Source organism: Dendrobates tinctorius, unplaced genomic scaffold (genome assembly GCF_039654945.1).
Source record: "Dendrobates tinctorius isolate UK_male_01 unplaced genomic scaffold, ASM3965494v1 ptg000032l, whole genome shotgun sequence".
In the NCBI taxonomy this organism is placed as follows: domain Eukaryota; kingdom Metazoa; phylum Chordata; class Amphibia; order Anura; family Dendrobatidae; genus Dendrobates; species Dendrobates tinctorius.
In genome coordinates, this window is record NW_027361700.1 from 26,829,102 (window position 1) to 26,855,634 (window position 26,533).

Below are 26,533 nucleotides of genomic sequence, written 5' to 3' on the forward strand. Positions count from 1 at the left end.
AGGCTGCAGAAAGGCTCCGCTGTCTACTCCTAGAGTGTTTGCAACCACCGTATATGGATACGGATGGATGCACACTAATAGGAGAAAAAATGAGCTGCAATAAAAGAAAAATGTGGGAGGCAGTGACACGCTGAGCCGCCTACAACCAGACGTAGCTGCAGGACACACTACTCAGCGTGAGCTGCACTCACGCACAGTCAGAGACCTCTCAGACAGCCGTGAACAGTGCAGCTAAGTGGGCACTAGCACTGAAAGGCTGCAGAAAGGCTCCGCTGTCTACTACTAGTGTTTGCAACCAACGTATATGGATACGGATGGAAGCACACTAGATATCATTTTTTAAAAATAAGCAGCTCAAAAAGAAAAATATGTATGAGGCAGCAGTGAGGCACGCTGGGCGGCCTACAACCAGACGTGGCTGTAGGACCCACTCCACAGCATGAGCTGCACTCACACAGCCCTTGCAGACAGCTGTGAACACTGCTGCTAGGGAAAAGAAAGCTACAGTGGTGGATTATGTAACCTGGGTAAAGCACAATATTGTTTTGAGAATCGCTATTTCTAACTGTCCCACACAGTCTTCAACAGCAGCCTGTCCCTAACTGAATTCACAGCAGAGTGACCAGAAATGGTGGCGGCGGCTTTTATAGTGCATCATGACATCATTTCAGCAGCCAATCACAGCCATGCCAATAGTTAACATGCCTACATGCCTAACAGGATGTGCCCACACTTCTGAGGATTCCCATTGGCTGAATCAAAGCGAGCGGGCTCATAGCATTATGGGAACATCCGATTCCAATATCCGATATGAAAAAAGTATCGGAAGTCAGTATCAGAATTCCGATACAGCTAATATTGGCCGATACCCGATACTTGCGGTATCGGAATGCTCAACACTACTTTTTAGACTTTTCGTAATCAATCATCTTTCCTGTTCTTTGATTATACATGCTAGATTTCTTATGACTAGCACATTGGATCTCTACAAAATAGGTATCAATCTTATTGTGAGATTCGTGCTTATTCAACCGTCCTGCTACTTCCATGAAGAAAACATGCTGACAATTTCTTTTTAGCAATGTAATACTTACTGCACTGTGCCTGTGGCCTCTGCTCCATCTTCTGCAATATTTCCATTAAATATTGCTGGGTTTTTATCTTGCTCTTCTGCTGATTCCCTGTAAACTTTTGAACTTTTGACCACATGACCTACAATGGTAAAAATATTACACATTTAGCGATTTACTGCAATCTTTGTGTCTAGACTTAGTTTTCACGTTGTGAATGGAAAAAGACCAGGCACAGAACCCTCGTATCCCACACATCTCCCTTGACCTACCCATAGACTTCTATCATTAACATGTACCGTAAGTGAAAAACAATGACTGATATGTCTAATATCACAGAACAAAGGATTGGTCATATTGGCCACAAAATGAACTAATATTTTTTGTGCATCCGTCCTAGATTGTTTGGAAGTGCTAATAATAATTTGATTGTAAGGCTGTGTGCCCATGTTGCATTTTTTTAAGCGTTTTTGAAACATTTGTGCCGGATCAGACGCTTCAAAAATACTTAAAATAAGCTTCCCATTAAATTTAATGCATTTTTGGCTTCTTTTGCCAATGCATGTGTTTTTTTTCCGCTCAGATAACGCTTAGCAACTAAAAACGCGGCATGCTCATTATTTTCCGCATTGCTCCACGTTTTTAGCTATTTCCAATGTTCCCAGAAACTGCGCGGAAAAAAGTGCATCAAAAACGCGTGATTTTTCTGCAAAAATCGCGCAAGAAACGCGTGAAAATAAAATGCGCGGTTTCTGGGAAGAAGTCCGGTTTTCTGAGCGTTTAAAAACGCTATCGTGGGCACATAGCCTTATAGGTACTCAAGTACATTTATCACTGAACCACAGGTTTGGCTCTGACTCTGATTGCTGGGGTGTCTTAGCAGTTGCTACTACATGGGTCCTGACTTCCACATTCCTCCTCACCAGCGTGTCCTTAGTGAGGAGGAATAAGGAGCATCAGTTGATCATGTACTCTGCAGATCCAGATCCCGAAGCAGACAAGAGATCACTGCTCCTCTGACTCTTACCTGAAGGTAGGGTACAGTCTATTTTGCTTGTAGATGATTTGGGTTCCTGAAATTGTCTAGTGCCATATAACCTAAGAATAAAAATAAGTCAATAAAGTTCAATTTGATGAATCAACCATTAAAAAAATTGTAGATTTTTTTAAAACTATTCACCAATTTACATGCCAAATGTTTGGCACCAACAAATATGTCTGATTTGATGCTCCACTATTAAAGTGTTAATTTAGGGACCTTGTTTGGATCCATAATGATATTTAGGTTACTACTCTTTTACTTGGTTGAACAGTAAAGTTATAGTAGATGACTGTTTTGGAGAATCATTTTTAATTTAAAAGGTCCCTTGACAATAATTTCTGCTCCTGACACCTACAATGATCAGTTATATTCTAGGTGAAACTTCTAAGTGAATAATTTTCCTGCAGCACACCCAGAGGGGATATTAAGCATTACACAGTAGGTTCTCTGTGTAAAGCACAGTAAGTCTGTGTAACACTCAACCCTCTCCAATCTGGTTGTGAAGGGAGGATCCTGATATGAGGGACCGCCTAAATTGCTTCTGAATTCCCTTATAGGGTATACAGTATATGTATTATAACCTGGACAAGTAAGTGTGGTCAGTAATTTGAAAGTGATTTGGATGTCCTTATAATTATTACTATAACTTTCTCAGGGAACATTAATTGGCCTCTAAGTCTCCTTACACAGCTTGTGATTACCTCACAGAAAAACTGTACCTCTCTAGAACTCTGTGAAAGGCTTTTCCCCCAACCTACCAGTCTCCTATTTTGCACTGGTGCCAGGAAAGAACCCAGAAACGGCTGTCTGTAAATGGAGATCTTTTCTTTTTGGCGAACACCGTGGTTTGGCTAAATAACGTAAGTATCCAAATGTAGAACGGCTCTCTTTAGGGTTAAGATTGACTTAGAGAGTAGCTGTCTCAAATAGGTAGTACTTAAGCTCTTATATGTCACAGGCCAGAAGATCGCAGTGTCTGGTTACATAAACCCCTACATGTAGAAGAACCGCTTCACTTTACTTTTTACTTTTAGTAGTGCTGGTCTTCCTTGCTCTGTTATTGCAAGGGTTAATCAGTTCAGTTAATCTCTTGGAGCTCTCTGTCCTGAATTACCTCAGCTGTTTTGTGTTTGGCACTCCTCTCAGGCATATATGCACACCACTTTCACTAGGGATTTGCTGGTGATATTTTGGTACGTCTTGGTTTGGTGGTGGAGTAGTCTGAATTAGTAGCAGTCGGTGGGTGTTGTTTCAGGAGATATCGTCGTGGATTTGGTATTGTTTCTTTAAACCTATTCCTCTTTCCCATTTAGTTTACCCTCCTACAGTTCCCACCAGGTCATTTTGTGAGTAAATTGTATGACTGTAGTTTTCTTTCATCCCTGTCTGTTTCCCCTGTCTATATGCTTTGTGTTATCCTATACCCATTTGTCCCATACTTCCCTGGGTGTGGGAGGAAATAGATAAGCATGCATTTAGGACACCATCATCTCCACCTTCAGGGGTAATCTGGGGAACATGGATAGCCTAGGGCCATCCTAGCTTGAGGGACAGGGAAGGAGGCCATGGCTGTGGGAAATCATGCAATAGAATCGTGACATTATACTTGTGTTTGACTATTTGGGGTACGATATGTAATACAGCATCATCTAGTTTCCCCCCTTAATGGCTGAGTATAGTTTAATTTAGATAGGTGCACCTTAACTCTTCACCCTCCAGCAAGTTGCGATACGCTGAGATTTCCTGCTCCAGCTTCATGTTGGTGTTGAGGAGCATCTTGTGCTTCTGTAGCTGTGTCCAGACTCCTTCTCTCACTTCTTGGAGCTCTTGTTGTAAATCAGCAACGACAGCAGAAAGAGCCTCCAGCTGCTTCTGGTGCTGCTGCTCTGTTTCATGTAGAGTGAACTTTAGACGTCTTTCCTTTTGTAATAATAATAGAAAAAGCATTTAAAGGGAACCTCAGCAGAAACACAAAATTACTGTCTATGATTCTTATTAGGATCTACAAAGTATTGGTGTACATATGATAAAATGTCTTTATATCACAACAATGGGACCTAGGTTGGCAACGTTTGCTTCTGTTGTCATGTGCCGCCATTTTCACTCTGCTGGTGATGGAGGGAATGTCACGCTCAGTGTTTCTGGAAGGCAGACTAATGGTTGAGTGTGCTTTCCAGCAGCCCAACTGAAGTATTCCGCTCTCTCTTGTAGCCTATGGTGCCGCTCCACATCCTACTTTAACTCCCAGCTGTAATGGTGCTGAAGTGCAGTACAAAGCAACCTCCACCAGGGGGTGCTGGTGACGGAAGAGAGATTGCACACACAGCACAGAAGCACAGGCGCCACATGGTGGCGAAAGAGATGTCAGACGAGCAGAGTCAGAAACCGAGAGGGAACGAAGTACCAGTGGTCACAGCAATACACGTAGTCAAATACAAGCCAGAAGTCAGAACCAGATGGGAGCAGAGGCAACAGAGACGTGAAACAGTCAAACAGGTCAGAAGAAAAGCCGGGTCACATATCAAGAAGTCCAAACACAGGGAGCGAACACTAAGGCAAGTGGGGAGGCAGGAAAGGGAAGTCATGGGATCAGAGTACATGGGCAGAGGACAAAACACGGTATCAAGGGGTCAGTTGCTCTAGCCTGGGAGCATAGACTATCACTGACACTGGTCTGCAGGCCACAGCATACTGAAATAGCCACACAGAACCCAAAATGAGGCAGAGGTTAACCCCCGCACGACCAGACCGGGGAGAGAATAACAAGAAACAAACGCCGGCCTGGATCATGACACCAGCATTCAGCTTGGAAATTCCAGATATTGAGCTTGGAAGCTCCCTGAACTCTTGTGTTTGTTTGTTCTTGGGTTCCTTAGATATACCTAGCTTGTACCTTAATCTCGTCTGAATCTATTTCCACTATCCAGACCTAGGCTTGATTGACCACTCTCCGTGTTGCCCAGCGACAGGCCCAAAACATCACTGCTCTAGAGGAGATCTGCATGGAGGAATGGGCCAACATACCAACAACAGTGTGTGCCAACCTTGTGAAGACTTACAGAAAACGTTTGACCTCTGTCATTGCCAACAAGGGATATATAACAAAATATTGAGATGAACTTTTGTTAATGACCAAATCATTATTTCCCACCATTATTTGCAAAACAAAACTTACCAAATCAGACAAGGTGATTTTCTGGATTTGTTTTCTCATTTTGACTCTCATAGTTGTGGTCTACCTATGATGACAATTACAGGCCTCTCTCATCTTTTTAAGTGAGAGAACTTGCACAATTGGTGGCTGACTAAATACTTTTTTCCCCACTGTAGGTCTAAGGTTACCGTTACACCTAGTGACTCACCAGCGATCCCGACCAGCGATATGACGCTGTCAGGATCGCTGGTGAATCGCTGGGTGGTCACTCGTGAGCTGCCACTCAGGCAGATCTCACCAGCGACAACGCTGGGGACGGGGATCGCTACTTACCTGTCAGACGCGGCGATCCTGCGTCCTCCCGCCCGGCTCCACGCGTCGCTCGTCGTCACAGCAGGAAGCGCCGCAGGAAGCTGATGACGAGAAATGGTCCAGCAGCTTCTCGCGCGATCAGCGATAATCAGCGGGGGATCCGGTCGGAGGTAAGTATCACATGCAGCGATATCGCTAGTAATATCGCTGCAACGTCACAAAATCGGTGACTTTACAGCGATATTGCTAGCGATATCGCAGTGTGTAACGGGGGCTTAAGGGTGAAGGTTGGGGTTTCTTCTGGGATCTGCCAGATGGAGTGGGCTAGTGACACGTCTGAGGTAGCCTTCTTGAGCTACAGTACCTCCCTCTGACAGACATAACACTTTATTTTTATGGCACTTTGGGGTTGGTCAATGGGGATGTTACTGTATATCATCCTCCAGAAGTGCTTCCTGAAGGGTATAAACCATATGAAGCAGTAAATTTGGGTCTCTGAATCCATGGTTTCTCCAAATTTGCAGCCATAATAGTTGCGTTAAGAAAGCCTGTGTTCAGTTACCTTGCTGCACTCCTGCCCTGGTGTTCTTGGTAGAGATGATGTGCGCTTGTCTGCACAGTCAGGTTGAAGGACACTTATTTTGGTGAGTGGACAGGATCACAGACCAATCACAGAACAAGTTCAGCAGTCAATTAGCATCTCTGGAGTTTTGTAGGCTTAACTAAATCCTCCAAAATGTGTATAGGAGTACAGTTTGATGCACAGAACATACACTAACGCACATAAAACTTTACTTTCATTGGTTAATAGTTAAAATTAAAAAAATTCATGTTTCACAGATATAATGTATATGCAAACAACTCGCTAAATCTCAGGTCTGACAGCAAGGTGGTTCAGTGGTGATACTTTGCAGCGCTGGTGTCATGGGTTCAAATCCCACACAAGACAACATTTACAAGGAGTTTGTATGTTCCCCCTGTGTTTGAGTGGATTTCGTCCCACACGCCATGGAATATATATTGTGAGCCCCAATAAGGACGGTGATAGATGATGGTGTTTGTGGGTCGCCCTCCCATGGCAGCGGGGTACTCGGCACCGGGCCGGTGTCAGCGGGATGTGTCACAGCGGCGGTGACCCAGTCCGTGGCCCTGGGCGCCCAAGCACGTAATGGGGGGATTGCAATGGTGAAATGTAATGAATTGAATGAATAGTTCATGACGCCACCTGTGGTGTTCGGCAAGTGAGATGTTAAGCCGACGCTGCATGCAGATCCTCTGGGACTGGTGGTGTGTTGCAGCCAAGATGGTGAAGCTCCCCACAGGTGGAGCTGTAGTCCCAGGGCAGTGAGTGTAGATGTAGGGGCCAAGGGGAGGGGTAGATGGGGCAATGCCGGGCACCAAGATGTAGCGGTGCCGGGTGTGTTGGCGCAGGAATAAGTAGAGGACACCAGAGCGTGTAGTTCCAAAGCTTTACTCACAGTCTGTTGTGCAAACCGGTGCCTGCCTCTGTGCCGTGTCCTCCGGGTCAGGGGCTCAGTCAACCTCCAAGCAAGATGGAATGCTCCCTTCCAACACTCCGCCAACATGTACCTTTCTGAACGTCTCCTCTATAGCGCCTTTGGTGTGAAGAACTCCTAGTACTGAGTTACACTGGAGTTCCTCCTGACAGATGTTCCCAAGAACTATACTTGTACGGCAGACAGCTGTAGCCTGCTTCGGGGACTCCTTACTCCTAAGTCCCGGCTCACTATCCAAATTGCTGTTGTGCCCTCAAGTCTTAGATGGGAGTAGTGCATTTACAGCTCACTACTCCACCGGTGTCTGCTGCAGGAACATTAGTATCCATACAAACTCGGGGACTGGGCCCCAGCCTTGCGCTTAGAACTTCTAGGCAGGGTTCTCTTCTAACCCACGTCCTCTGTTCTCTTTTACTCCTACGTTCCGTACTAGTCTCTCCTTCTTATGGAAGATCAGGTTTCTGTTCAATGTCTTTCTCCTTCTTTCCTTTCCCGTGCCATCAGACCCAGGTCACTGAGATCTGCTGCAGCACCTCCTTCCTCCATCCCTCTCCCAGGGATCTTCTCTCCTCACTCACTCACTGACTCCAACTGAACTGACCTCAAATCCTAAACCTTCCCGCTCTTTTATGTATTCTAACTCCACCCGCCTCCCAGCACATTTCGTGTTCCAAGCAGGGAGCCACCAAAGGTGCTCTGCTACACTCCAAGCAGGGAGCCGCAATGTGGCTTTGCTGAACTACTGTGTTGTGTGGGATGCAAGTGTTGGAGCGTGGTCAGGAGCCTCCAACCTTCCTGGATGGTAGGGTACCACATCTCAGGAATCTCAGGAGGAGGTGCAGTACCTCTGTGGCAACTGAACCCTCAGGGGCGCCACATTTGTAAAGCACTGCGGAATATGATGGCAATATATAGATAAATATAATAAATACCTAATCTGAGAGCAGCATAATGTAGCTGCAGAGACTCTGATTCCAGCAATATGTCACTTGCTGGGCCGTTTGCTGTAGTTTTGATAAAATCACAGTTTTATCAACAGGCGATTATCATTAGAGGACTAGTAAACCTGGTGCCGTGTAGTCCATCATATTCATGAGCTCTGCATAACCTTGTCACATCACTGATTGGCAGATTTCTGCTTATGCACAGTGTATGCAGAGAGCTGCCAATCAGTGGTGTGGGTATTTGAGGGCGGGGTTATGCAGACATCAGCATCCAGAGAACTGGTGGATTTGCTGTAAATAAAACAGTTTTGATCAAAACTTCAGCACCCAGTAAAGGGACACATTGCTGGGATCAGTGTTTCTGTTCCTACCTCATGCTGCTCTCAGATAGGAAAGCAAAAACCTGATGACAGATTCCCTTAATGTTTTCCGTGTTTTTGTACCCTGTACTAATATTTGTGTTCTATTTAAGTTGATCCACTTCAAAATCCACAACAAAAAAACACTAAAGCTAAGTGCCCACGTTGCAAAAATGCTGGGTAATGTCCGCAGCATTTCCGCAACTCCCTGCCGCAGGTAAAACGCATGCGGAATTCACATGCGTTTTCCCACAAAACACAAGCATTTTGCAAGCGTTTTTAGCTTGCAGAATGCTAGCACTTTTCCAAGCGATTTGAAGCATCGCTTGGAAAAGTGATTGACAGGTTGGTCACACTTGTCAAGCATAGCGCTTGACAAGTCTGACCCACTTTTTAAAATTGATGCTGCCTCTGCAGCATCAATAGTAAAAGATAGAATGTTAAAAATAGTAAGAAAATAGAAAATAGCGATATACTCACCCTCTGTCTGCTCCCGGAGTTCTCCCGGTCCTCATCGGTGCCTTCGACAACTTCCGTTCCCAGGGATGCATTGCGCGAATGACCTCTGATGATGTAGCTGTAAGGGGGTGAAGTGCAGGAAGAGCTGGGGGAGGGCTGCCTCCTCTGCTCCGTGCCTGGAACCATTGAGCAGGGCAGCAGGTTCCCCGGGGGACAGAGAAGGGGCTGGGCACAGGAAGACAGCCGAGCAGAGAGCGGGAAAAGAGCGTGCGCTTTCCTCAGAGCAGCCTAGGGCAGGAGACGGGAGAGGACGCTGACGGAGACAGGGAGAGAGACAGAGCTCCCGTTCACAGAGTAAAGACCGGGGTACTGCGCACAGAGACTGCAGACCGTGAATATGTGAGGCTGGGTACAACAGTGACAGCAAAGGTGCGTCCTGATTCATGTGGAAAGACTGAGGCCCATGCAGAGGCGGAGGCCTGTATAGAGACGGAGGCCAGAGCAGAGCCCATAGCCCATGACTACGTGAAGCTGGAGTCTGCAGTGACAGATGAGGTGTGTCCTGACCCCTGTGTGAAGACTGTGTCCAGTACAGAGACAACAGCTCATGCAAAGACAGCATTCAGTGCAGAGACAGCAGCCCGTGCAGAGAGACAGTGATCCGTGCAGGGACAGTGACCCCCATGCGTAGCTCCGGTACCTGCGGGGCTGGTGCAGAGCCCCTGAGTCCTGCTGAGAGATCTAACAGGGGGCGGAGTGTTGTTCCCCCTGGGAGAGGCTGTTATGCTTAGACAAAAGATTCAGGGCAGAGGGGACCCCGTTTGTCCAGTACCCCCTCTGCCTCCTGTAGTAACCCTTGAGACCCCAGCAGAGGATTGTAAAGACAGCAGAGTAGAAAGAGACTTCAGACGACAAGCGCCGCTGGTGATTCGGTGCCAACGTGGGAGAAATCCGACTCTTCAATCAAGACCCCTACAGACAGTTCCCTCATAAGAACACTCCGTATAATTATGCTAAATTCTGATTTTGCCTTTTTGACTGTTTTCCTATTAACAATACTTGTGACTCGCCCCCAGAGGCCGTGGGGTACTCGGTGCCGGGCCCGTTGATTTCAATGGAAGATGTCACAGTGGCAGTGACCCGGTCCGTGGCCTCAGGCGGTCAATGTAAAAGGGGTAGAGTGATGGGGATAAAGTTATTGAGATGATTCGTGATGCCACCTGTGGTTTCTGGTCAGTTTGACCAGCGCTGAAGGGTTGCTTCTCTGGGACAGATGGTGTGGTGCAGCAATGATGTTGAAGCTCCCCACAGGTAGAGCTGTAGTCCCAGGGCAGTAGTAATAGGTGTTGAGGGAAAGGGTGCAGTGTTAGGCACAGGGATGTAGCAGTGCTGAGTGGGTTGGCGCAGGAAAAAGGCAATGAGACATCTGAGTGCAGTTCCAGTTCTTTTACTCACGTTCTTGGCACAGACAGGTGCCCGCTTCAATGCCGCGGTCTCCAGACAAGGGGCTCAGCCAACTCCCAGGCAGATGGAATCAACCTTTAGCACTCCCTTTCATGTCCCTGTTCCGAACGTCTCCTTTCTAGCGCTTATCTGAGGTACATGTAGTATTGAGTTACACTGAAGTTCCTCCTGCTTGTTGTTACTCAAACTCCACTCGCATGACAAGTGACTGTAGCCTGCTTCCGTCATGTCCCGGCTCACACTTAGGTTGCCACCGTGTCTTCGAGTCTTTTGTGGGAACAAAGTGGTCACAACTCCTATTCCTCCGGTTTCTGCTGCAGGAACATTAGTTTCAGAAACAGCCTCGGAGACCAGACTCCGGCCACGCGCTTCAAACTTGAGGAAGGGCTCTGCTCTGACCCTAGTCCTTAGTTCTCTTCTCCTTACGTTTCGCACTAATCTTTCTTCCTTCTGCAGAATCAGGCTTTCTATTGCTCTTTCTCGTGCCAGCCACTCCAGGTCACTGAAGTCTGCTACAGCACTTCCTTTCATTCCATCCTTCTCTGGGGATCTTCTCTCACCAACTGACTACTTCCTAACATTCTCCGGCTCTCTTATGCCATCTCAGCTCCACCCACCACCCAGCACTCTTTGTGTTCCAAGCAGGGAGCCACAAAAGGTGCTCTGCTATTCTAAAGTGTTTGTGCTGGCTGTGAGTGGTGGAGTCTGGTCAGGTGTTCCATTTTACCTGGGAAGTGGGATACTACACCTCAGGAGGAGGTGCAGTACCTCTGTGGCGACTGAACCCTCAGGGGCGCCACACTTGCACCGTTATTTTGCCTGTATTAATCTCTGTAAATAAACCTCCCCTTTAACTCTTGGTCCGTCTGTTCCGTGGTGACATACGCAGCACCTGCACACTATTAAATAGCGGTCATGCGAGACCGCTACGTCATCAGAGGTCATTCGCGCAATGCATCCCTGGGAACGGACGATGCCGCCAGCACCGCTGAGAGGTGGGTGGATTTCAGGGGCCATCAGAAAGTAAGTATATCCCTATTTTTTATTTTAATTCTATTTTTTACAGGAATATGGTACCCAGAGCATGGAGGAGAGTCTCTCCTTCTCCAGACCCCGGGTACTATCCACACATGAAGCGCTCACTTAACGCATGGTGGGTATAGCCACATGTGTAGAGTGAGCGTTTCAATGCAATCCTATGGCGGCGGAATCGCCGTGCTTCTGCTGAATTAATGGATATGCTGCCAATTTTACCACTATGCGATTCCGCAGCGAAAAAATCCGCAGCATTGACACAGCAACTGCGGCATCCCATAGGATTGCATGGGAATGCGTTTTGTTAGCATTTTTTAAGCATTTCCGCAGTGGCAAAAAAGCAGCGGAAAAGCTTAAAAAACGTAATGTGGGCACACAGTCTTAAAATACTCTTTGAATACTCTTCCTATTGATTCAGTGGAAGTCCACATTGCTCTTTATACACGGCAAGTTTTTTCCAAGAATATTTTGAAAATTGCATTGCGGAATCTGCTCCGAACTTGTTTGTCTCATCAAAAGCCTGCAGCAAACCTTGTGGAAGATAAAATGCTTCAAAACTACTTTAAGTGCGTCAGATCCCAAAACCCTGTCAAAAAGTGCATGGATTAGTGATGTACATTTCTGTTGAAAACAACATTTTTCGACCTCAAAACAACTCTTTGTGAACATATCTGAACAATACCAGGAGAAGTAGTCTTCTTGCTTCAGATCCTGGCTTATCTCATTTTTTTCCTGAACACTCTCCGGCAGTCAGCAGCTACTCTGCAGATACAACCTGGGAGCCCATGTACCGAAATCCACATCCCTGTAGAGGTGCTAAACAATGGCCAGCATAAACCTTGACAGTGGAAGCCCAAGACATTATGACTCCTGCTTTTCTATACTAGGACGTTATTGAGATTGTCGGGCCGCTACTGGCTAAAAGCCCAATGTATCTGTCCACCTGTTTAGACATGTCTGATGGAAACTGATCCCAACATATGAAATAATCCCATAATTTAGAATCCCGCTGCTTTGAGACAAAGTGCCACATTAAGATGAGAATGGCTCTGATATTAGAAGTACTCACCATTGCTTGAAGAGACTCGATTTCAGCCTGTAGGGTTTTCCATTGCTTCCTAGCTTCATAAAGATTGGCCCGGGCTTCCCTCAGTTCTTCTTCGTCTTTCTGCATTTTCCGCCGGGCTTCTTCTTCTTCCAGCTGGATGGAAATGAAGTGACAGGATCATAATTTATCTGATCAGCGAGCGCGATAGGTCAGACGATAAGCGCTGTAGACTGACAGGTAAAATTGGACAATGACAGATGACACATATCATCTCAAGGATGTAACTTCTTTAATATTTATATCGCTTCAACACAAGGTTTCTGTCTTTACACCTGCATCTGCTTTGACAAATCTAAGAACTATAGCAGCCAGATTTACTGTATGTACTGTATAACATGCCCTATGGGCGGTCAACTTATGGATGAAAAAACTAATAATTTCCCACAAGGATAAGGAAAAAATACAGTAATATTCCTTTAGTGGGCATCTATGTGACCACACATGGCAATGGTCATCAGATATCCTAGATTATTTGACAGCCAGCTGTAGACAGAGATGTAACTTGAAGCTCATATGCCCCAATGCAAAAGCTTTAATGGGTCCCCCAAATACGGTACTGCAAGATAGTATTGGTCTTTTCATATAGGCTAAAGAGACTTTTGGGGTCTCTTAGGCTCCAGGGCCCCGATGCGATTGGAACTCTTGCACCTACTGTAGTTACGCCCCTGACTATACTGTAGAAATAGACTGTCTGTAAAACTTCGACGTTTTAGAAACAAAAAAAAACTATGTTACCATCTTTTTGCTGTTATGTTTGGATGAATTTCTGACTATCTATGCTTATTTTTCTGCTTTTTCAGCTGCTTGGCAGATCAACAACTTTAAGAAAGTTTACTGGTTTTAGAATATGAATGTACAGGCCATCAACTTTAAATTGGTAGGTATCCAATTCTTGGAAGCCCCGTTGATCAGATGTCTGAATGGGCTGTGAGTAGTGATGAGCGAGCATGCTCGCCACTATTCGGTGCTCGCCCTAGCATCGCAGTACTCACGATGCTTGGAGCTTGCAGAGTATTAAAGGGGTTGCTCGGCTGGAGCTCGGGTCCCCGCCCTTCATGTTTGGCGCTCTTTAGAGAGCCAATGAACATGTAGGGATTGTCTGCCACACTGTGATGCCACAGCCATGTTAATTGTGGCATTACAGTGATTGGCTGGCCGCACAGTGTCAGCAGGTCTATTTCAGACCTTTCGCCGCCCTGCTCGTCACATGCCGTGTCTGTGTGTGCGGCTGTGTGCAGGTGTCTGCATGTGTGCGACTGTGTTCGTATGTCTGCAGGTGTGTGTGGATGTCTGTGTGTGTAGTAACGCTACCGCCGGCACTGTCGGTCACAGCGCTGTGGGATCATGCTGTCAGATGTCAGGGTGATTCCGCAGCTGACTGTGACCCGCAGCGGTGAAGCAGGCTTGGCCCAATGAGACTACTGCTCCCATCCGGCTATGTCTGGTGTCACTGATAACAGTGACAGCAGGTGCCACTGTTAGAAGAGTACTAAAGAGGTCTCAATATGTATCGCCCTTCCTAATATCATACATGTCCAAAAAAAATAAAGAAGAGTAGTATCATCTGCCGGTACCTGTGCTCACTGTTAAAAAAAGGAAAGTTACATACATATTCATTATTCACATAATACACACATATTAATACATAATATATACATATTCACATAGAAATAAAAACACATTATACTCACCACATACCAAATCCTCGATGCCCTCGTCTCCCAGAAATAACATAAAATAATAAACCAACATATACTCCCTGTCTGCTGTAGTCCAAGATTGTCCCACAGCGATCTCATGTGTAGAACAGTCACATCGGGAGATGTGACCGCTCTACCTGACTGCAGATACACTGACAGGAGATAATAGCCCCTACAGTGTATCAGCTGATCGGCTCCATGCTGTCACTTATGGCACCGCTGCACAGGAAAGTTCTCACACAGCGGTACTGCCGTAAAGTGAGCGCATCGGAGTGATAAACTTCAGTGAACTCTCACGGCGACTCAGTGATACTGCGGGAGATATTACGTCCTGTCAGGATATCACCGGAGGCCGGGTAGAGCAGTCACATCTCCCGATGTGACTGTTCTAAACGTGAGATCATCGTGGGACCATCGGTAAATGGATTACGGCGGACAGGATAGTGTTATATGCTGGTTTATTATTTTATTTTTGTTGCAGGAGACAAGGGAGTCGGGGATTAGACGATGCAGTAAGTATGGTTAATTAAGATTAATAAAGGACTTTATTCAGGCTGTATAAGAGTCAGTGATAAGCGGTCATAAAGGAGCGCTTAGGAAGCAACCCAGGGGCAGACAAGGATGTCAGTTCTCCACCGCAACTCCAGCCGAAAACCTCCAATGGAGGATAGGAGCAATGAGAAAATGGAAAACGGTCTTAGGAGCGCAGGAAAGAGACTCAGACAAGAGATGGGTTTAAATCACAACGTGTTTCGACGGATGATCCGTCTTCATCAGGTGATCCTCCGTCGAAACGCGTTGTGGTTTAAACTCATCTCTTGTCTGAGTCTCTTTCCTGCGCTCCTAAAACCGTTTTACATTTTCTCATTTATTCTGGCTGTGTCTTTATTGACCATATAACTATAGGATTAGTAATGGATAGACGCTTCTCCATTACTAAGCCGTGGTCTTGATGTAACCTGACAATACAAAGGTGACATCAACCCCACAAATATTACCCCACTTGCCAAAACTACTGGGCAAGTGGGAAGAGCAAGGCTAAGTGCCATAATTGGCACATCTATAAGATGTGCCATTTCTGGGGTGGCTGAGAGCTGATGTTTTTAGCCTGGGGAGGCAAATATTCATGGCCTCTTCCCAGGCTATTAATATCAGCCTGCAGCTGTCTGCCTAGCCTTTACTGGTTTGATTTTATAGGGGGACCCCATGTCAATTTTTTTCTGGGGTTTCCCTGTAAACTGTAGCACAAGGCTGCAAATAATGATACCTGCGATTTTGCTGCGTTTTTTATGCTACTTTTCAGCTGCTTTTTAGGGCACGTTCACTCTGGGTGTTTTTGCTGTGTTTTTTCTGCAGCAAAATCTCATTTCTTGGCTTGAAAGAAGCTGCGGCAAAAACGCAGGTTTAGGTGAGTTTTTGGTGCGTTTTTCGTTGCGATTTTGGTGTAGTTTTTTTGGTGCATTTTTTTGGGCTCACTTGTGTCTCTTTGTGCATGGTATTAAAGTTTAGCTGCTGTCCATGACTTTTCCTCAGGAAAATGCTGTAAATAATGATACCTGCGTTTTTTATGCTAATTTTCAGCATTTTGCTGAAGAAAAGTCATGGACAGCAACTCAAATTTATTAGCATGCACAAAGAGACTCAAGTTAGCCCAAAAAATACACCAAAAAACGCAATGAAAACGCACCAAAAACGCACCTAAACCTGCTTTTTTGCCACATCTTCTTTCCTGCCAAGAAATCAGGTTTTGCTGCAGAAAAAAAATGCAGCAATAACGCCCAGCGTGAACATACCCTTAACAGCACACTGGTGTCAATAACTTCGCTAATGCTGCAGATTTGCTTGTGGAAATTTCTGCGTGGTTTCTGCCTCTCTTGGTAGAAAACGCAGTTGAAATTCTGCGTGGATTTGATGCATTTTTGATGCGGATTTTCATGCAGTTATTCATGCGGCTTAGTATGTGGATTTGTAAGCTAAATAAAGATATATGATTTTTAAAAAAATGATGCCATTTCCTTGTTCAACCTCTTCTTTTTCATTCTCCATTGAAGACCATAATATCATTACATACCATGTTCAAATACAATGTTTACACACACAAAACAAATATAAGTGACTGTTATATATATACTTGCTCAAAAACATAAAGAGAACACTTAACCAGCACAATGTACTAGGATGTGCTCCCTTTATTTTTTTGAGCAGTATACTGTATATATTTAACACCAAGCCCGAGGTTTAGTAATGAACAGGTGTCAGCCAGATACCCTCATTAATAAAACGGTACATAAAAAGTTACATAAAAACACACACACGCAAATTCTGCATGAAATGCAATATCTGTTTATTTTTCAAAACATTTTTTAAAAAAAATTGCGTGGGCTCCCACGTAATTTTCATAATCAGCAGATGGAAAGCCGACAGCTGAGGGTTGTAGTTAATATTCTGGGAAGGAGCCAATAGCCATAAAGGTTCCCAGGCTATTAATATCAGGTCACAGATGTTGACATGGGGTCCCCCTATAACATCAAACCAGCAAAGGCTAGGCAGACAGCTGCGGGCTGATATTAATAGCCTGGGAAAGGGCCATGGATATTTGCCCCCACAGGCTAAAAACATCAGCTCTCAGTCGCCTCAGAAATGGCGCATTTTGTAGCTGCGCCAATTCTGGCACTTAGCCTTGCTCTTCCCAATTGCCCTGTAGTGGTGACAAGTGGGGTAATATTTGTGGGGTTGATGTCACAATTGTTTTGTCTGTTGACATCAAGCCAATGGCATAGTAATGGAGAAGCGTCTATAAGACAACTATTTACTAATCCTATAGTTACATGGTCAATAAAGACACAACCAGAATAAAGTCGTTACCGAGTATCCAACGACGATCTCACATGTAGAACAGTCACATAGGGAGATGTGACTGCTTTACCTGGCCTCTGGTGATACACTGACAGAAGGTAATATCTCCCGCAGTGTATCACTCCGATGCGCTCACTTTACGACAGTACCGCTGTGTGAGAACTTTCCCATGCAGCGGTTCCGTAAGTGACTCCATGGAGCTGATCAGCTGATACACTGCAGGGTCGATTATCTCCTGTCAGTGTATTGCCAGTCGTGTAGAGCGGTCACATCTCCCGATGTGACTGTTCTACACGTGAGATTGTCGTGGGGCAATCTGAATTACCTTGGACTACAGCGGACAGGGAGTATATGTTGGTTTATTATGTTACGTTATTTCTAGGTGGGCGTCGGGGATTTGGTGTGTGGTGAGTATAATGTGTTTTTATTTCTATGTGAATATGCATATATTATGTATCAATATGTATGTATTATGTGAATAATGAATATGTATGTAATGGTGCTGGCAGATGATACTACTCTCCCATCAGCAACACCTGTTGTCTCTGTTATCAATGACACCAAAGATAGCCCAATGGGAGCAGTAGTCTCATCGGGCCAAGCCTGCTTCATCGCTTCGGGTCACAGTCAGCTGCGGAATCACACTGACATCTGCCAGCATGATCACGCAGCGCTGTGACCGACAGTACTGGAGGTAGAGTTACCGCACACACAGACACCCGCAAACACACACAGAAAACCGCAAACACACAGACAACCACACACACAAGCAGACAGCTGCAGACAGACACACATATTCGCTAAATTTCAAAATGCAACTTTGTTCACAGCAGTGACCTTGGAGTCAGAAATGCTTCCAGGGGTCTTCCCCAGGCATTTCCCATGTCAATTGAGCACTTTTCCCATGGATTTCCGCAGTTTTTAGTCCCTCAAAAGACCTCCGGGGGGTTGCGGCAAAAAAAGCACGGGTTTCCCATAGACTTACATTTGGCTCGTTGCTTGGGTCGAGCACCTGAGCATTCCAATTTGCTTGACCCGAGCAACGAGCACCCGAGAATTTTAGTGCTCACTCATCACTAGCCGTGAGACCGATGCAGGCACTGCGGACTCTTCAGTGTTTACGCTGTGCTGGAGTGGGTCTTCTCCTTTCTTCTAACTGCACCTTTAACCCAATCCCACCTTATCCTCGCCTCTTTTGAAATCCATTCTGTCCGCATCTACTCTTCCTCCAACCTCCTAGTGGCCGTCAGTGTCCACAAGTGTCTGCAGAAATTCAAAATCTCACTTATCCTCTAGTCACTTTGGTCACAGCTGTGCCATCGAGCCTGTGACATAGCGCTCAGATATTCAGTGGGCCTCACACAATCCAAAAGTGTCCAGTGTCCACTAGTGTGAGCAGAAATTCAAAATCTCACTTATCCTCTAGTCACTTTGCTCACAGCTGTGCCATCGAGCCTGTGACATAGCGCTCAGATATTCAGTGGGCCTCACACAATCCAAAAGTGTCCAGTGTCCACTAGTGTGAGCAGAAATTCAAAATCTCACTTATCCTCTAGTCACTTTGGTCACAGCTGTGCCATCGAGCCTGTGACATAGCGCTCAGATATTCAGTGGGCCTCACACAATCCAAAAGTGTCCAGTGTCCACTAGTGTGAGCAGAAATTCAAAATCTCACTTATCCTCTAGTCACTTTGGTCACAGCTGTGCCATCGAGCCTGTGACATAGCGCTCAGATATTCAGTGGGCCTCACACAATCCAAAAGTGTCCAGTGTCCACTAGTGTGAGCAGAAATTCAAAATCTCCCCTGTCCTATAGACACCTTGTACCTTGTTTTACATTACTATATAGTTTGTTGGATTTTGTCTACATTTCTACCAAAAATGAGGAAGGCTGGTGGAAGAGGCCGTGGAATTGGGCGGGGGTTGGCAGCTGGTAATGATGGTGTTGGTGGTGGATCTGATGGTAGTGGCAAGAGCAAAATAGGACCGAATGCAGGAGGTGTTGAGCCTGCGTCATCATCTGGCTCCATAAGGCTTCGAAGGCTTAGTTTTCTAGGAGTTGGCAAACCGCTTTTAAAGCCAGAGCATCAGGAAAAAGTTTTGTCTTACATTGCTGACTCAGCCTCCAGCTCTATCGCCTCCTCTTCTTCAGTTGTAAAAAGTAAAAGCATGGAGTCGTCATTGGAGGCTCATGTTCATGAACCACACCTTTCCTTGTGTCCTTCACCCCAACCAAGATTGAAGGATGACGCAGGCCATACTACTGATTACTCCATGGAGCTGTTTTCACATACCATGCCTGGATTATCAAGTCAAATGGTAAATTACCCAGGCCAAGATGAATCTGACATGGAGTGCACTGATGCACAGCAGCTGATGGATGATTCTGCTGGTACATTCACTCAGAGCACTACATTGTCCTCGCAGTGTACAGAGACAGATTCTGACCCTGATGAGACTCAGGTGCCCCTTCCCGCACACTATACCACCATACACGGTGACACAGAGGAAGGTGCACATGACATTGAAGAGGAGGTGATGGATGACCCAGTTGTTGACCCAGATTGGCATCCATTGGGGGAAGAGGGTGCTGCTTCCAATAGCTCAGATGAGGAGCATCCACAGCAGACATCGACATCGCAACAGCTGTTATCTGGCAGGCCCGGAGCACTCCAAAGACAGGTTCCAAAAATCAAAAGAGTTGCTGGACAGCTTGTCCAGAGGGTCAAAAGATCACAGCGTGCTAGGCCGCAAAATGTCTGCCAAAGTAGGAAGAGTGCAGTGTGGCACTTTTTTGAACAAAATCCTCATGATCAGGCCAAGGTTATCTGTAAGAAGTGCGCAAAGACCTTTAGCCGAGGGAAAAATCTGAAAAATTTGAATACCAGTTGCATGCTTAGACATTTAAACACCATGCACTTGCAAGCGTGGACACAACACCAAACCTCAAGTGCCACATGTGCAACTGATCACAACGAAGGTAGTCAGCAACGCTACATTGTTTCCCCCACTGTAAGCCCACCGGTTAGCACAGCAGCAAATGTTGAGGTGTCGTTGCAAGGCCACAGCAGTCAGGGAATCCCACTGTTATATCAACGAAAGACTGATTCTAGGCCATCAGAAAGAACACCAACTCCATCACCATCACCAACCCTCTCTCAGTCCGCCCTGTCCACCGCTACTTCCACCATATGCAGCTCTCAAGTCCAGCTCACCTTCCCAGACACTATGAGTAGGTCAAGAAAGTACTCAGTCTCTCATCCGCGTACACTGGATTTGAACACCCACATTGCCAAACTAATCTCGTTTGAGATGATGCCCTTTCGGTTGGTGGAAAGCGCAGCTTTCCGCGAACTCATGGCCTATGCAGTACCACGCTATGACCTACCCAGTCGCCACTTCTTCTCTCGCAAAGCCATCCCAGCCCTCCACCATCATGTGAAAGACCGCATTGTCCATGCACTCAAGCAGTCAATGAGCGGAAAGGTGCACCTCACAACTGATGCATGGTCCAGTCGGCATGGCCAGGGTCGTTACGTGTCCATCACTGCGCACTGGGTTAATGTGGTGGATGCAGGGTCCACAGGGGACAGCGGTGGTGGGACAGTGCTGCCTAGCCCACGGTATAGGAAACAGTTGGCTGTAGGCGTTCGAACCCCCTCCTCCTCCTCCTCCTCCAGAAGCGAAAACTCGTCCACAGAGCGCAGTCGTACGAGCACTCCATCTGCAGCTGCCACTGTTGCACACGAGGTGTCCCCCTATCGAGCAGCTAGTGGAAAGCGTCAGCAGGCTGTGTTGCAGATGATGTGTTTGGGCGACAGACACACCGCCGAGGTGCTGGCCGAGTACTTGAAGCGACAAACTGAGTCATGGCTGGGCAGTGTACATCTTGAGGCAGGCAAGGTAGTTAGTGATAACGGCCGTAATTTTGTGGCAGCCATAGCCCTTTCAAAACTCAGCCACATACCTTGCTTGGCTCACACCTTGAACCTGGTGGTGCAGTGCTTCCTCAAAAATTATCCGGAGTTAACAGCCCTGCTCCAGAAGGTGCGAAGACTGTGCGCGCACATCCGCCGGTCGCCTGTACACTCCGTTCGTATGCAGAAGCTGCAGCGACTGCTCCACCTTCCCAACCACCGCCTCATTATCGACATTGCAACAAGGTGGAACTTCACCCTGCACATGGTGGAGCGGCTGTGCGAGCAGAGGCAGGCCATAATGCATTTGTGGGAGGATACACGGCCAGGCACTTTGAGAGCAGACATGGAGTTGACAGGTGTGCAGTGGTCGAAGCTGAAAGACCTCTGTAAAGTCCTTCAGTGTTTTGAGGAATGCACACGGCTGGTAAGCGCAGACGACGCCATCCTAAGCATGAGCATCCCACTTATGCGTCTGCTCATGCAAACTTTGACGCACCTTAAGGAGCAGGCTTCTGCAGCCAATGTTGATGAGGAGGAAGAGGAGGAGGGAATCCTTGATGACATTCAGCCATTGTCTGCTCAGGGACCTCTCCTGGACGAGGTGGAGGAAGAAGAGGAGGAGGAGGAGGAGGATGATGGGGATGATTACTTAGGGGAGGAGGATGCATCTCGTGGGGCAAGTGAAAATGTTGGCGTGGCAAGGTCTGGTACAGTGTTTGTGCGTGACTGGAGGGATGTGGATTTGCCAGAAAGTGCTCCTCCAACCAGCACTCGCAGTGCATCATTGACACCGGGAACATTGGCCCACATGTCAGATTATGCCTTGCAGATCCTAAAAAGGGACCCCCGCATTGCCAAAATGATGAACGATGACGACTACTGGTTGGCCAGCATCCTGGATCCACGCTATAAAGGCAAATTACAAAACATCATGCCACAGGAGAACCTTGACCTAATATTGGCTAATAAACAAGCAACTCTGGTAAATCGGTTGCTTGAGGCATTCCCAGCACACAGCAGCGGTGATGGTTCTCACACGAGCCGTACGGGCCGGGGTCAGCTTGGCAGAGGTGTTCGTGGTACACACAGCAGAAGTGGCGTTGGAGACAGGGGTTTCATGACAATGTTGTGGACTGATTTTTCAAGTACCGCTCACACAACTGGTAATACTGCATCGATGGAAAGTGACAGGAGACAGCAGTGGTCAACTATGGTTACAAACTACTTTTCCTCCCATATCGATGTTCTCCCACACAGGTCATTCCCCTTTGACTATTGGGCTGCTAAACTGGACACCTGGCCTGAATTGGCACAATATGCCTTACAGGAGCTCGCTTGCCCAGCTGCAAGTGTGCTATCGGAAAGAGTCTTCAGTGCAGCTGGATCAATCCTGACAGAAAAAAGGACCCGTCTGTCAACCCAAAATGTGGATGATCTAACCTTCATTAAAATGAACCACGCATGGGTTTCCAAGGATTTTGTCCCACCTTCCCCTGATGACACATAGGGTGACAGAAAAATGGCTTGCTTTGGTCCACCTCTTCCTGGGACTTGACCTATTTCACCTTTTGCATCAGCTGAATGTCCAACATCAACATATGCCACTTTCTAAAACTCCCTAACTGTGCTGCCTCCCCCCCCCCCATGGCCGGGGTCACCACCTAGCACACGACACCGTGCGAGTGCCGTTGCCCTGGACAGGTGGGTAGGCCGACTCTTGGGCGCAGGCACTGGCACAGGGTCCCTCATAGTGCAATCAAGTGTCTCTGACGGTGGTGGTGCACACCCGCCGTCAGACACACCGCCGTACTATGAGGGGCCCAGTGCCAGTACCGACGCCCACGAGTGGGCCCCCCTTGCTTGGGCAGGGCCCCAGCATTTGCAATCTTTACCTCTCCCTGCTCCTCCGCTGTGTAGTCTGGGCCGTCAAATCCATACTGTGCCTGACACCGTTTGAGCCTGCCTCCTGATGTATAGACATATATTTTGAATGTGTACGCTATCCATACATGTTATCTGGGGATACGGTATCCTTTCTCACCTTTGTGCAATCACGTGCAATCCATACTGGGCCTAACACCGTCTGAGCCTGCCTCCTGATGTATAGACATATATTTTGAATGTGTACGCTATCCATACATGTTATCTGGGGATACGGTACCCTTTCTAACCTTTGTGCAATCACGTGCAATCCATACTGGGCCTAACACCGTCTGAGCCTGCCTCCTGATGTATAGACATATATTTTGAATGTGTACGCTATCCATACATGTTATCTGGGGATACGGTACCCTTTCTAACCTTTGTGCAATCACGTGCAATCCATACTGGGCCTAACACCGTCTGAGCCTGCCTCCTGATGTATAGACATATATTTTGAATGTGTACGCTATCCATACATGTTATCTGGGGATACGGTACCCTTTCTAACCTTTGTGCAATCACGTGCAATCCATACTGGGCCTAACACCGTCTGAGCCTGCCTCCTGATGTATAGACATATATTTTGAATGTGTATGCTATCCATACATGTTATCTGGGGATACGGTACCCTTTCTAACCTTTGTGCAATCACGTGCAATCCATACTAGGCCTAACACCGTCTGAGCCTGCCTCCTGATGTATAGACATATATTTTGAATGTGTACGCTATCCATACATGTTATCTGGGGATACGGTACCCTTTCTAACCTTTGTGCAATCACGTGCAATCCATACTGGGCCTAACACCGTTTGAGCCTGCCTCCTGATGTATAGACATATATTTTGAATGTGTACGCTATCCATACATGTTATCTGGGGATACGGTACCCTTTCTAACCTTTGTGCAATCACGTGCAATCCATACTGGGCCTAACACCGTCTGAGCCTGCCTCCTGATGTATAGACATATATTTTGAATGTGTACGCTATCCATACATGTTATCTGGGGATACGGTACCCTTTCTCACCTTTGTGCAATCACGTGTAATCCATACTGGGCGTGAGAACGGCTGGCGAGCTGTTAAGCAAGCTACAGCACCTGTGGTTTGCACACGTAAGTTTTTCATTTTTTCAGGAATGACGGTTAGGCCTAATTCCGGAACTGCGGTTGACCTGCATTTACTGGGAAATCATTGTTCGCGGGTAATAATTGTAATCAGTGATCCCCATAACTAACGTTGTTGAGCGGGTTATCTGCACCTGTAAGCGACAAACGCTGGCCTTTTCAGTGTAGCGCACATGCAGCCACGGACATGTAAGGGCATGACACACCAGTTATTGGCCAATCTCATGTGCTAGAGCCTCACGTGTCCCTCTAGTAAGCCGGACTCGGACCGCGGGGCATGACGGAGTCTCGTTCGTTAACGGAATTAAGCTTGCAATGTGTGCATCTGTTCTGTAGCTGGCATGGTTGAGGTTTCCCAGGTGGAGTCGAATTTAACCGTAGGCTCCACTCCTGGTGGTGCCCTTCTGGACATTCCTTTAAGGTTCAGCTTTGCAACCATACTGCCCACGTAAAACAAACACTTTGCCTTCATGAACGCTGTTTGGAGGGTCATGACTCGTGGGAATAACGCCGCCCAATCAGTTAACCTGCTAGAGAGATCGTTCGTTGCTCCCAAGCATGACATCACACTCCCTAGGAAGAAGGTAATGCCACTGTGGCGACCGTACTCCTGGGGGCGACACAAGTGCACTGATGCCCAGCCACTGCTCGATGAATCTGCTGGTACATTGACCCAGACCACTACATTCCCCTCGCACGCTACACGGCCTGAATCTGACCCTGATGAAACTCAGGTTACCCTTCCCATATACAGTTCCATCTTACACGGTGACAAAGAGGAAGCTGCAGATGAAAGTGCAGGTTCGGCCCACCCGCCATCAGACACACCACCGTACTATCAGGGGCCCTGTGCCAGTGCCGTCGCCAACGAGTGGGCCCCCCCTGCTTGCTCAGGATCACAGCACTTGCAAAGTTGAAATACTGTGCAGTGAGATGGAAGATGGGGACGACGAGGAGTCCAGACAAGTACAGGGATTCCCTAGCGAGGAGACTTATTTGATTGTTTTCAATGTTGGGACAGCAATTTTTGGGGAGCACTATACTCTGGAGAATGATAGATGGGGCCCACCATACACTGGAACATTCCAAAGGTGGACATCAGACACTGGAGCAGCATTTACAGGGCCCATTATACACTAGAGCATTAGAAATGGGGCCCATTATGTTTGGAGCATTATTTGGGCCCATAAGACAGTGGAGCTTCATCCATGGGGACCAACATATACTGTAGCATTATGTGGAGCTCATCATATACTGTTTCAAACATTATATGGGACCAATGATTCTGTATGGAGAAATAGATGGGCCTCGTCATGAGATGTAAAAAGTGAAGTATTTTTCATTGTACTATACCGCTATTTCTCTGCCGTATCGGAGCATGATGAGTTGTGGTATGTGTTAAAGGGGCGCTCTTTCGCCCAGGGCACATGAAAACCTGGAGCCAGCCCTCCCCCCCACAACTGTAGCCAAATAACCCCCATTTTTCAGTGCGTAACTTGTATTATGAAGTTAATTAAGGTTGACAAGCTTAAGTAAGAAGAATTGATGCTTTTGGCATTCAAATGGGCACTGTTGGTGTGCTTCCTGTCCTCCTCTCACTGCCGACTTTTATTCCCCATTGACTTACATTGGGTTTCGTGTTTCGGGACAACCCCGACTTTTCCCTATAATCGGACGATCTTGCTCGACCCGACTTTTGGAAAAGTCGGGTTTCACGAAATGAAACGCGACCCTAAAAAACCAAAAGTCGCTCAACTCTACTTCTCACCTGTCACCCATGTCCAGCAACCTGCGCACCCCCGCAGAAACCTTGCATGCCTAGACACCCACACTCTGACTCTATTCTTCCACTGGCATCCATATCCTCACTCCACGACACAGGCAATGCCACTGCTTTCTACAATGCCACGCTCGCATCAGCTATTGACACGGTCGCCCCTCTCTTTAATGGCAGAGTGCGACGTATCAACAGACAACAATGGGCAATAACACCACTAAAAAGCTTCGACAAGTGTCCAGGGTTGCAGAGTGGCATTGGAAGAAAACAAACTCGCCATACAATTTCACTGCATTCAAACAAGCAACACTCGCTTTCAAGTCTGCCCTCACCTCTGTTAAACAGGCCTACTTCACAACCCTCGTATCTTCCCTATCCTACAACCCCAAACAGTTATTCAAAATTTTTAACTCCCTCCTCTGCCCACCACTGCCCCCTCCAACCTCCCTCATCTCTGCTGAGGACTGCACTTTAAAAATAAGATCGGCTAAACAAGGCAAGTCTTCATTGTTCAACCACCACAACCTCTTTGCATACCAGACAAACGCTCAAACCCCATAACCTCCCTCTCGAACATCACTGAAGGGGAGCTTAATTGTCTCCTCACACCTCACCATCTGTGCACTCGACCCCATCCCACCTCCTCTCCAACTTCACCACCACTCTTATCCCATCCCTAGCCCACCTCTTCAACCTATCAGTAACTTCTGATACATTTCCTTCTGCTTTCAAACATGCCACAATCACTCCTATAATTAAAAAGCCAC

The 26,533-nt window shown here is 46.8% G+C and overlaps 1 protein-coding gene across 4 annotated transcripts in view; it reads right to left on the reverse strand.

Moving 5' to 3' along the window:
- Positions 1 to 26,533, reverse strand: part of KRT222 (keratin 222) — a 116,166-nt gene that overhangs the window by 21,751 nt on the left and 67,882 nt on the right. For all 4 annotated transcript variants that reach the window (XM_073572652.1, XM_073572651.1, XM_073572650.1 and 1 more), the window contains 4 exons: positions 12,426 to 12,557; positions 3,812 to 4,032; positions 2,098 to 2,168; positions 1,095 to 1,212 (listed from right to left, as the gene is read on the reverse strand). In XM_073572652.1, the coding sequence (XP_073428753.1) occupies positions 1,095 to 1,212; positions 2,098 to 2,168; positions 3,812 to 4,032; positions 12,426 to 12,557 (542 nt within the window). The remainder of the gene's footprint in view (positions 1 to 1,094; positions 1,213 to 2,097; positions 2,169 to 3,811; positions 4,033 to 12,425; positions 12,558 to 26,533) is intronic.